This window comes from Pseudonaja textilis, chromosome 1, assembly GCF_049901715.1.
Source record: "Pseudonaja textilis isolate UNSWEBS1 chromosome 1, rPseTex1.2, whole genome shotgun sequence".
In the NCBI taxonomy this organism is placed as follows: Eukaryota; Metazoa; Chordata; class Lepidosauria; order Squamata; family Elapidae; genus Pseudonaja; species Pseudonaja textilis.
In genome coordinates this window covers 84,247,568-84,260,871 of record NC_141990.1, presented here as the reverse complement: position 1 = coordinate 84,260,871, position 13,304 = coordinate 84,247,568, and the positions used below count along the sequence as shown (strand labels likewise).

At 35.4% G+C, this 13,304-nt stretch overlaps 1 protein-coding gene across 7 annotated transcripts in view; it reads left to right on the top strand.

Annotated features, from left to right (window-relative positions):
• Window positions 1–13,304, top strand: part of UTRN (utrophin) — a 353,724-nt gene that overhangs the window by 260,086 nt on the left and 80,334 nt on the right. For all 7 annotated transcript variants that reach the window (XM_087939884.1, XM_087939867.1, XM_087939871.1 and 4 more), the window contains exons 56-58: window positions 9,132–9,400; window positions 11,023–11,169; window positions 12,749–12,827. In XM_087939884.1, coding sequence (XP_087796010.1) covers window positions 9,132–9,400; window positions 11,023–11,169; window positions 12,749–12,827 — 495 coding nt within the window. The remainder of the gene's footprint in view (window positions 1–9,131; window positions 9,401–11,022; window positions 11,170–12,748; window positions 12,828–13,304) is intronic.

The window sequence follows — 13,304 nt, the reverse complement described above, 5'->3', positions numbered from 1 at the left end:
ACACAATCCCCAGCATAGCTAGTTGTTGAGTATCTACCTTAGGAAACAATTTACCCAGTGAATTCTCAAATACACATTGCGTTAACTAAACCTTGTGAAAAACAATATTTTCTTCAGGTACTGTTTTAAATCATATGTGGTTTTTCCCAAATTAAATACTACTGGTAGTTTTCAACATGATAATATCTTGAAGTAAATTTTCTAATATCTATATAAGGCAGCTTTATATAAATTTAAAATAGTATCTTGAGAAATCACATAGTTGATGGAAACACTGATTCTGCAACTTAACTCTATAGAAGCAGTCTAGGATATTATGGTCAGTAGTCTCAAAACCAATTGAGAGATTAAATAAAAATAATAACATAAATAAGAGTAGTATCAATTCTTTTTCTATTCTGATGAGATCGTCCATGAAGACATGAATTTTTTTTGAATCCCATAATTAGGATACAATCCATATTGAAATGGATTTAGTTTAGTTAATAAATATCATATAATAATGCCTGTAATTAAATCAATATCTTCCTTCATATCACCTTGCCTCCCCCAAGACTATTCTATTATCTTCTTGTCTTGTACAATAATATTATATTATCTATTAAACATAGAAAATGGATTCATATCCATTCATATCCTTGCATTGGTCCTCTGAAATATATGAAAAAAATGGTTTTATTTGCTTGCATAATTTATCCACCATCCTAATTTTACACACATAATCTAACTTTAATCTAAATTATGGGTTTGTTAGGAAAATATATTTACTAAATTCAAATTTGTTAAGGTCCTTGTGTCATGAGAAAATAGTTATCAATAACATTTGAGCCCATCAGGTTTGTGAATGATGATATGGTAAATTGCTTCATTTAAAAATCTAGTTGCATTTTGATTAGTTAATTAACATCTTAAATCTTTCAACTTAATCAAACTTATAAAAATTATACAAATACCAATTTGTAAACATTCAGTGTTCAAATGATGTAATTGCTTAAGAATTCAGATAAATTTAAATCTCCATTCCACTGCAGTCTAGAATCTTGTATCTCCTCTCCTTTGCAAACTAGAGATTTACTTTAAATAAATACTAGGGTTCTTTTTTTTTTTAACAGATAATTTAATTTTAATTAAATGAGATTCAGTGAGAAAATGATAAATAAGGTGGACAGGTTTCTAACATTCAGATAGAGATGGTGAACAAACAGTTTTCCTTTTAGATAAATTTGGCAGTAACCCTAAGAAAAGTACTTCTAGTTGTTCTTAGAAGTTCCTTTTATTTAGGAAATGAAAACAGAAATCTTAAAGACAAACCCATGTTCTAACATTACAATAGGGCATCTGTTGTATGCAATTGCCTACTTGATTGGCTGACCAACTGCAAGAAGCTAGAAAAATTATGTACTTCAAAATCCATGAATGTAGATGTTATTCCATCTGTAATATCTGTAACTTAATTTAAATGGAATTTAAGATCCCTTGTTATATATTTTGGTGGGAACTGCAGTAATTTGGATCTTTCCTATCAGTATAACTTAAAAAAGGTCACTACTCATGTGGAAATGCAGTCATTCTTCATCACCATTTATGAAGACTGAGCAAATGCGAGCAAAGATAGTCTTCTGTCTGTCCCAGCCCATAGCTTGTTAAAGTTTTACAGAAAGAATGGAAGCTTTGCATGCAACATAATATAAGACAAGGGGAAAGACTACAGAGTAATGAGCTGTATTCAGCATTGTGACAGCCAGAATTAGACAAAAGAAAATGGGACACTGTGCAAGAGAAAATGTGCAGAACATTGTCTCAGTACACATTTTAGCATCACAAACAGGTATTTTCTGCATTACCTCACAAGCAGAAACAGGTGCTGATTTTAGTTCTGTCTCATTTCGCATAAAAATCTTGTGCTAAGAAGAAAGAATCTTTGCTCCTGATAGGACCCAAAAGAATTTAATGCTTTCAGGAAAAAAAAATGTCAAAAAGCCTGGCATATTTTGCTGGCAGGATGGACGGACACTTGGGTGTAGTTTGCTTTCAATGTTAGGATTTTTGTGTGTTTGACAACTATTTGGAAATCACATAGATAACTGAAAGGTTTTTCATTAATTAAGATTTTTCATCAATTTAGACTTCTAAGTGCTAATTTTTAGTGCAATAATCATAACGAGCACAAGGTCATTATTTTGAACAGATTTGTATTCTACAACATCATCAGTTCAGGACTTTCCAGTGTTTTCAGTCTTGTATTTGTAGAAGTTAAATCAGAACTAGAAGGCAAGAGTTAAATGCATCATCAGTTTAGAGTCCTTGTGTTCTCACAACATACCCAAGTCCAGTCCCTCCGTGAATTCTGCTGACCCTTATCTAACACCAATACAATGCTGAGCGGTAGTTGACTAGATTATTGTGTGTAGGCAGCAATCATAAATCCTTTGTACTTAAACTCTATGAATGATCCTGGTTCTTTGTGCCTGACAGTATTCCTTCTTTTCTGCCTCAAAGTTATTAACAAACCTATTTTTTCATTTAATTATTATTAAAATTAGTTAATAAATATGTTGCCATTCAATTTAACAAATTAAAAAATTAAAAATCTTTTTACTACCCTATAAGTGCCCTGGGAATTATCTACAGTAGCTGTAGCAGCAGTAGCAATAGTAATAGTAGTAGTGGTAGTATATTGATAATATTGGAGCATCAGCAAGGGACTATTGAATTACCAAATAAATACTTTGTAGAGTTTATTCTAGAATCCAGTATATGCAAGATTTTGATAACTTATGATACTCTTCCCCTTCATACTGTCAATTATGATGAAAAGGCACTCCCAGATTTATATTAGTTGCAAATCCTAAGATTTGTATAGCTCCAGCATATCTGAAACCATCAAATTGCAGAAGATTGACTTAATTCCATGTGTCCATTGCTGATGGTTGAGGAGTGACAGGAGGCAAAATAAAATGCTCAAAGCTGTTTAAAAAGAAAATATAATTTATCAGAAGTCGTCCCCCCACCCCTTCCATGGCCAGTATGTGAAAATCATATACTTGTAATACAGTATAGAAGAGCTTCGTGTATGGGCAGGGATGGGATTCAAATTTTTTAACAACTGGTTCTGTGGGCGTGGCTTGATGGTCATGTTATTGGCTGGGCGTGGCCAATTCAATATCACTCACAACAAGGCACGCATCTCCTCTCCAGGCCTCTCATGACTATGGGGATGCTGCAACAGTCCTTAGTGTGAAAAATGGTCATAAGTCACATTTTTCAGTGCCATTGTAACTTTGAATGGTCACTCCACACAAGCAAAGTACCAGCAAAGGAGGGGAAAAAAACTCCAGAGATGTTCCTGAGACAGGAAGTCTAGTCCTGCCAAGAATGTAATAAGGGTTAACGAAGAGGCAGTTTCTGTAAGCAATACCAGAATGTTTCCTTCCTGCCTTCCTTACAGGATTAGGCAAGATTAATTTCTTCTAACAACTGGTTCTCCGAACTGCTTAGAACGTTAACCGGTTCTAGCGAATAGGTGCGAACTGGTAGAATCCCACCCCTGTGTATGGGATTAGTAAGAGAGTACAGAAGTGAAACTAAATAGCTGAATTTAAAGAGTTTTTATCATATGCATGATTTTTTTCTAGCCTCATGGGGTAGCACATGCAGTATTCTACCATAGAACTAAGCCTACTTTTGGGTGGGGGGGAGCAAGTTGGGAACCAGGATAAGTTTGAACCCTTTCTAATTGTTTCTATAGGAAGCACTATTTTTAAAGGAAAACTTGAAAATAGAGTAGCAGTATAAGATGATGGTCCTTAGAATGTGATTTTACTGACATTGTGTGTGTGTGTGTGTAAGGCCCAATTTAAGGTATTCATTCATACCTTTTTGCTTTGAAATTTATATTTTGAGAGTCCTGGATTGCATTGAACCCCTTATTTCCAAACCTTTGTCCTTCTAGAATGATGCACTTTGAACCCCAAGATACATAAGGAAAATCTTATGTATAGTTTCCTAACATTAAGAGATGTAACATAGGACGTGTTTTCAAGACTTGCTTTGGGATGTGTAGTCTGTGGAGCTCTTTTGCAACATAGCTAATTTAGGTTTACCTTCGCCTTTAGTAATAGAAGCCCATTATTTGATATGAGGGCAGTCTCTTGCTTTCAGTCCGACTTACTTTTTTAAAAAATTGGGAGGGGGTAGTTTCTAGGGAAAAGCATGAGTTTGGAGTGCTCTATGCATTGCTTGGCATGCCTGGAAAAAGGCAGAATACAGTTAATAAATAATAAAGGTAGCTTTTAAAAGTCGTGCTTGTCATGTTATTGCTTCAGCCAACAGTAGCAGATCACATCAGTTGTCCAAGGTTTTATTTGGCAAGGGCTTCAAGCAATCTACAGGGACATTAAGAACAATTGAGAGTGTAAAAGAAAACATAGAAAGACAGAATGAAAGATTTTAGAATCAAGGAGGAAAATATTGAGGAACTCCCCAGGTCACATCAATAATTATGCGGAGACAAAGATTATTTTCATAAGTAAAGCATTTTAAATTAAGGATTCACCATCTGTTCTGCCTCTTAATTACAAACGCAAAAGGTGCAATAAATCATACTTGAGCCATAAAAGAAATATTGGCTACAAGTGATTTACATGTGTGCACCTCATTTATGTTAGGTACCATCTGGAGTAGCTGTATAGGGCAGGTTTAAGGGAGACCGACTGCAACTGCTGTGAAGAGGCTGCATTTGTTATGATTACAATGTCTTCAAGTCATCATCAGAAGCTTTAAAACAAAATGTTGTGTGGGAATATGACAAGGGTCCATAAGACTTTATTGTGTGATAATCATAATAGTGTTTCTTAAGCTGTATTTGATGCTGTGCAGTGCTCTTAATTGTGTCAGTTACACTGCATTTGCATAAGGGCCTTATATGATTAGAAAGAAAGAGAGCACGCACACACATTTGTATTCTCTTGGTCTCTAAGGTGGATCATTTTATGAAATGGAGCTCTATGAAAATAAAGATAATGCATTAATTTCCATTAGATGCACCACCTCATAAGCCTTCCCCCCACAACATCTGTGCAGAAATATTCATTCCCTGATTCCTCCAAGAAGAATAGGAAGGGCTTCAGAGAAAGGTGAAATTGCCTACTTTTGCTGACAGAAGAGATTCACTGGATTCTACCCAACAAAATTAATCCAAAAAAATCAAACTACTCTCACAAATGTCTTATTTAATAGAACTTTGTCTCTGCAGCCATAGTTTCTTTCTACAGTTACTCAGTCTCCAGAGGTGGTATTCAGCAGGTTCTGACCAGTTCTGGAGAACCAGCAAATACCACTTCTGACTGGCCCTGCCCCCATCTATTCTCTACCACCCAAGTCCCAGCTGATCAGCTGGTCTTTTGTTGCCCTGCACAGGAGAATAGAGCTGGAAAGCAGGTTAGTGGGGTGGGGAAGGAATGGGATTTTGCAGTAACCTTCCCCCAGGAGTGGGGAAAGAATGGAGATTTTGCAGTATCCTTCCCCTGCCATGCCCACCAAGCCATGCCCACAGAACCGGTAGTAAAATTTTTTGAATCCCACCACTGATGGCCTCAGTTTTTATGTAAGTAGTATATTTTACATTAATGCGCTGGAACATCAAAGTGGCTGGTATATTTATGGCCAAGAAATGCCTTCTCATAAGTAAATAGTTTCTTCATTACTCATAATAGCACATATGTTTGCCTTCAATCCTCTTCTAAATGACATTTTTATATCAAATATAAAAGCAAATCTACAACTCAACCCTGAAACAAAAATCAGGGTGCTTACCCATGCAGCAATACTGAATTGTCCTTTGAATCCAGCAATCTGAAAATTCCTGATTTTAATCAATATACTGTGGAAATTCACAACGAAGAAAAAATTATAATGCCTATTGCCATCTTCACCCAGCTCCTTAGAACCCAAGCCTGGCTTCATCTTTCCAATCTACACATAAGGCAGCATTAATAAAAGGCAGCCTGTTCATGCCATGTTAAATTATGTTAATAATTGTTTAGCTTGTACACATTGAAGTATTATAATAATACATGATAATGCACAAGCATTATGATCACACCTAAGAGACATCTAAAGAAGTATCTTGCTTAGGATCAGTGCCAGGTTTTGTGGGTCTATGGATATCTAATCTTCTTAATAAATCATCTTAAGGTGCTGGCATCCCCAATAAGAATTTAATTAGCAAAGAACAGTGGTCTTCATGAATGGGAACCATGCCAATCTATGGTAGGGTTGAGTATTGAAGAATGTTTCTATGCTATGCTATGTTCAGTAGGAGTCACTTTGATTATCAGTTCCCTCCTAGCTTTTATCTTAATTTTCTCAAATATGGCACGTATTGTACTGTCTGATCTCAAGTAATGCCTGTGGGAAGAGTAGGGGCAGGATATAACAGCAATAACATTTTTCTTTTTGTTTCTCTTTAATAAGTAGAATTTGGAAATAGTGTACAGATTCCAAAAATCTTATCTGTCTACTTATCACATAAAGAAAAGGCTCTGGAATCTTCATGGCACATAATGCGCACTCTGCAAAAATAGTTATTATGATGGATATACTGTAATCAATGTAAAAATATTTACTAGGAGAAAACTAATAAGATTTTTCTCTATCATCTCAGTCTTCCCAAAATGCTTTCTGTGTGCACCTTCTATGTAGGTGCACATGCTTCCAAGCATCAGGCTGAACCCATTGTTTTGTTTTCTAGAAAATGCTTCTAGGAATCAGAGTGTGGGGCCTTCCCTAGGCAGGTCCACCCGCAGTCATGGAAGCTCACTGGATAATTTAGGGCTAGTTGCTCTTTTTCAGGCCACTCAACCTCATATGGTTGTTGTTGCAGGTAAAAAAAAGTAAGAAAGCTAATATCCACTATTTTGAGCTGCTAGAGGGAAGCCAGTATATACATCTAATATAGACACAAACATTTTGTATCTGTCAACCCACCCTAGGTTATTTTAGGTACTTTGCTTTGCAACATTCTAGCTTCTCATTGTTAAGAACATTAGAAATAAACAACTCCACCGAGTAAGAACCTGGTGGGAATCAAAACAGATGTAGGCAGTCACTAAACATTGGGTACCCTCAGAGTGAGATATAAAATCCTGACTATCAAGCACTTCCAAAACTAAAATAAATACATAATTTAAAAAAAATGGAAGTTGAAAAGCTCAACAGATTACTTCTAATAGACTAGATCACGGATCCACAACCCCTGGGCCATGTCCCACTACCAGGGCATGAGCCGTTTGGAACCGGGCTGCAGAAATGGGTGCGCGCACCCCCCATTTGCACGAGCAGCGGGTCAGCTTGCATGCATGCAAAACTCCATTTGGGCAAGCAGGGATGTATGTGGCTACTTGCACAAATGGATCTACCCACTTGTGTGCTTACCTACCCTTGCACAGAACCATCTCCTCCCCCTCCTTGTCAGTTCGTGAAGCCAGGCACTGGCCTAGAAATTGGGGAACACTGGCCTAGAAATCGTCAGGAGAGCACATCTATTGTTATAGGTCAGTACAGGAACAATAAAGTCACAATTTGCCCACTTTGGAGAAATAGGCTTGGATTTTTTCTTTCAACAGTGTTCTTCCTCCTCCTTCCTTTAGTATTAAAAGTGTCATTGGCATTATTTGCTACAGACAGGAGGAATCAGAGTTCCCATTTATTCAACCCCTAAAAATCAGTTCAGAACACATTTTTAGTATTCCATAAACAAGTAATCTGTTCAGCCTACACAGATGATTAATGATGATGATGATGATGATGGAGGTAAATTATAATTACAACTATTTTGCGGTATGACAAAATTCCAAAGCAAAAATACATTAATAATAATACCATATTGCATTCTGTTTTCCTGATGAACCTTTTCTTCTCCTGCAAATGAAAAATGTTATTATATCTATGTGGCTTTTAATTGTTTTCAAAGCAGGTATTTGTAAGTTGTTTATGCCTATAGAGTATATATACTATGAGTTATGACTGTGTTTTAAAATTTTAAAAATGGTACTGATTTGAAATGGAAAAACTTGCTTTGTTCAATTTGCGTAGGTTGGAAGTGTATAGCCTGAACATTTTAATGAATATAATTCTGTAATTCATTTCATAATCTAATTGCTTGGGTCCCCAAATATCTAGTATTGTCATATGCATACTTTGAGAAGATAATACAGTAAAGGTGGGGAAACTGTGGACTTCCAAATAGTAATAAACTATAGTTCCCAGATTCCTTTATCTTTGGCCCTAAATAGTGAAACTCTGGGATTTGTAGTTTGAAAGCACTTGGAGATCCACAAGCTGTTGATTACAGTGCTATTGGCAATTTAATTTAATTTTTCCAGGGACAATTCCTCAAAGAAGAAAAAAAAAAAAACCCAGAGAACCTGATCTGAGTCTGATTTGAAGCCGAAGTCTTAAACAAATTATGCTTTTCTACTGTTTGCTTGTCTTTTTATAGCCAATATTAAGAGGTCTGCAATGTTTTTTTCTAAACTTGATCCTAGATAACATCTCTACAATTGTTATATTCTAGGATGCTTTTCCTCCTATTCATAGTATTAATCATCCACAGATCAACCTTTTAAAACTGTTTTTTTACCAAAGGCTCTTAAAAGTTAATATCCTAGGTAGTATTTGTATCTTATTCAATAGATCTTGTAAGTTAATTATATTCTTGCCCTGAAAGCTATTTTCACATTGATGGTATAAAAATAGTATTTTATTAATCGGGAGTCACTTGTTGTCAGCATTACAATAACATTACAATAATGTTGCAATTATTTATCAAGTTCTCCAAAGTTAGCCTTTCCCTTTTTACAACGCAGTTTTTGTTGGCACATTGTTAGGAATAAAATTCAGCGTTTGCCTCCATTTGAACTTTGTTTGTTTCAATCTCTTTCCCTATTAATTTGGCTTTGCTTTGAGGATCACCTCAAAACACATCACTTACTGCAAGGAGAGAAATGGGCATGGAAGTCCATAGTTAGTCATTCTTGGCAGCAAGTGTATTTTGAAAGCAACAATATTTCTTGTCCACACGCTATGAATCCCTGTTCATTCCATTGAGCATTTTTTCCCCCTGTTTTCAGAGTTGACCCCTGAAGAAAAAGCACAGAAGATTGCTAAAGCTATGCGCAAACAGTCTGCGGAAGTGAAGGAGAAGTGGGAAAGCCTAAATACCTGTGCCAGTGGTTGGCAAAAACAGATAGATCAAGCCCTAGAGAAACTGAAGGACCTGCAGTGTTCCATGGATGACCTGGATGCAGACTTGAGAGAGGCAGAGAATGTGCGAAATGGTTGGAAACCTGTTGGAGACAGGCTGATGGCCTCATTGCAGGATGAAGTTGATAAGACAACTGTAAGATCCCAGGAGTTGTTTAACTCCATTGCCAGATGATGTTTAGATTTTGGCTATAGAAACTGTACAGTGGTACTCAGGTAGTCATAATCCAGTGTCCAGCTGGATCCAGAATAAAAAAACCAGTGAAATAGTATTATTCCTACTTCATGCTTTTCCATTGGAAATGTGTAACATTTCATTAACATTATTTTATTTAGATAGCAATAAAATGACAGCAGAAGGCATAAGTTTGCAGTAATGTATATAATGAGAGCAACATAGCTAGAGGGAGATAGAGAAAATCCAAGGAATTCAGAAATTCTCTTTCTGTGCCCTGAATATTAGGCACCCTAACCTTAAGGGTTAATTAATTAAATGCCATTGTCAAACTGGACTGCAGAGAGCAGTCTCTTGCCACCTCCACCTGTCCACCATATAGATGAGGATACTACAGATGTGTTATTTGTGAAGGGATATTTTAATTATGCAGTGAGGTGATATTTTAATTATTTAGCCCTGTTCTAAGATTGCATTGTTTTAATTGGATGGCTGAAATTTCTCTTAAAATATATTTACCACTCTGTGTTTTGGGAGAAAGGTTGTGCAGTTATAAGCTGAAACCAAATGAACCTACCCGCTTTAAATGCCTTTGAATTCTCGGGACTTTCTACTATAAGCCATTCTGCTACAAGTCTAGGAATTCCAGATTATAACAACTAATAGTAGAGCCCCTAAGACTTTATGTCATTCTGAAGTCAGTTAGCATTTTAGCATTGGACTGAGAAGCCTTTTGCCTGTATGTCCATGGATTGCCTAGAAAATAACAAATTAGACTATTTATGAGTAATGGAACATTATACATAAATACAGAACACTCTGCCTGAGGTTTGTTCTTGCTTTCAAATAAAGAGTAAGCTAAATTCAATGAAACACAATTTCTGTTGCCTTAGAAGTAAATCAAAGCAGATTTAAATATGTTGATTTAAGCATAAAATATCTGTCTTTCCTTTTTTTTCTTGTTTGAATAAAAACATAAAAGAATGCTTTTGCATACTAGTGGGAATATCTTTTTTCTGCCAGCAAGAGGTAATTGTTCACATCTTAATGGTATTTGCATAAAGAGCTGCAAAGGGAAACTTATTATGTTTTCTATTTGTTCCAATAGTATCATCTGTTGAGGATTATTTCATCTATTAACAACATCAACATTGATATCAAAAATGATGTAGTAGTAATTCTTGGGGAAAACAGTGTGAAGTTAGAAAATTGTTATCAATTTCATAGAATTATTTGGCTTTCAGCAGATTTCCTTTTTATGTTTTATGGATGCAATATAAAAATAATGAAACCCAAATTAAGAAGTTCTAACATTTGTTATTGAATTATTAAGTATCTTTGCTTTTCTTTTTCATTTCTATTTATTTAGTGGCTTTTTGTTTCCTGGTAAACCTTGGCAATATAATACATTACTAGTAGATTCACTGCTTTTTAATATTCACCGTAACATGTAATATATTTAAGGAAAGTCAGGAGAGATAGCGAAAGAAGGAAAATGAAGGACACTTACACATATCATTTAGAGATTATACTTTTGCTCTTCAAGATTTTTACTAAAAGCAGTTGTGTATTCCCTCTTCTAGGCCTTTAGAGAAGAAATTTCACCAATCAGCTTGAAAATCAAATGCATCAATGACTTATCCAGTCAACTCTCTCCACTTGATCTTCATCCATCCTTGAAAGTTTCACGACAGCTAGATGATTTGAACATGCGGTGGAAACTTCTACAGGTAGCTTTCATTGACTAAGACAGATGTCTCCAAACTTGGCAACGTTAAGACTTGTGGACTTCAACTCCCAGAATTCCTCAGTTAGCATAGCTTAAAGTTAGAGAGAACCATGAATCTGTCACTGATTCCATATTATCCCTGACATCAGGGAGAAAATCCTCTGGCAATAGTATTGATACACGACCATAAATTACAGCCTTACCACAATCATGTCATTACACAAATGTCATAAAATGATGTAAATACAAGATAATTTTCTCAGATTATGTCTGCTAATTGAATCTTCATTGAATATCAAAATGATTCAACATATTATTTGTGTAGACAGTAAGGAATATTAGTTTGATGGAAATACACAGATTCTGTTGTCAAGGCCATAAGGACGAAATACTAAGTCCAGAATGTCCAGACAGTGCTTAGAAGAAGCTTAGACAGATATTTTTTTTCATTCACTGAACTATAAAAAAGGAGGAGATACACCAAAATCAGACTTTTCCAATCTGCTATTATAGCCTATCTCAATAAAAGTAGTTTTAGCCTCCTTGTAGAATTGATTTCATAGGCTGAACTACCATATTAAAGAACCACATTCTTTAATATGGGAGTCTCCAACCTTTTAGGTATAAATAATGTAGCTAAACAATGTGGGACCCAGAGGCATTATTCAAAATGCAGATCATGCTTGAGGCTTGTCTTTTCTTTTGCATTGTTTATTTGTTAAATTTAGATCCTACCTTTCCTTCTTCTCAGGGCACTTCCATCTCCATTTTCCCCACAACAACCACCACCTCCTGTGGTTGGGCTGAAAGAAAGTCAATGACCCAAAGACACCCAGTAAGCTGCTAAGGCTAAGGATGAACTTAAACCTGAGCTTCTAGTGTCACTCCAGCATCTTGAGCATTACACCATACTGTTTCTGAAATATTGTGTTACTGCTATGCTAAAATTTCATTAAACTAGACTTTAAAGCCATCTCGGAAGACTATTTTGGGTTTTATTTGAGCTCACAGGAGCTCTTTAGTAAGAAAAGAACTGATAGAGCTGTTTGCAAAGAATTATGATTAACCCCTGTTCTGAGGTTGTTCTAAAACGCATTTTTTCTTCCATATCAATCTAATTTGAAGCACTAGAAACACTTGTCATGCCTTACAAAGATTTGACTGAGACGTTTTGTATATATTCATCCAGTTTAATTAGCAAACCAGGAGAATGTTGACCCGTAAGGTCAATCAGTAAGCAGCATGTTCCAGTATGGTTTCTTGTAAAGATCAATAAAATCAAAATAAGGCAGACATTTAGACAAGGGAAAAAGTGAACATCTCAGTAGACAGTATTAAGCGCTAAGAAGGCCTTTATTTAATATTGATTTGCATTGCTTACAGAAGAATCATTACTAGCTTCTATTTAAACATTATAAACGGGGAAGCAGATTTAAGATGACAGAATATTTTCTCTTTAAATCTATTTGCACAAACGAATTTTAAACCATCATTTGTCTTATTGGCTATATGCAGTTGGTTTGGTATGATCAGTTAAAAGCTTACTACTTGCTTTTTCTTGTTTGTATTTTTACGTGCAGATATCGGTAGATGATCGTATTAAACTACTACAAGAAATACACCATGATTATGAACCTGAATCTCAAGATTTTCTTTCCAGTAAGTGTTAATGAAATGGGTTAATGAAGACTCTAATAGTATACCAATGAAGTACTTCAAAGGTTCTTAATTTTCTTTTCATCCCAAATATGCTCAAGTTCTAATAAGTAGCATTGAAGAAAATATAGAACAAAATGATTGTCACGTAAGGAAGATGCTTTCAGAGAAATCTTCAGAAAGACAATTCACAGAGAATGACAATTTAGAATTACAATTAAATTGTACTTAGGTAATGTCAGGAGCAGGTTTACAAGCGCTGGATAGGAAACAAAAGAGGATACAGAGTTAGTATATGATTTTGAACATAATACTAAATTTTGATTAAAAGGCACAATGAAAGAGGGAGTTCATCTTATTACCCTAAGATGACTTTTTAACAGTTTTACAAAATGTGAATGGTTTTGTTCTCAAGTAACTGAAACAACTATGGGAACTTGGGGGGGGGGGGGATTCAAAAAATAAATACTAACTGAAAAA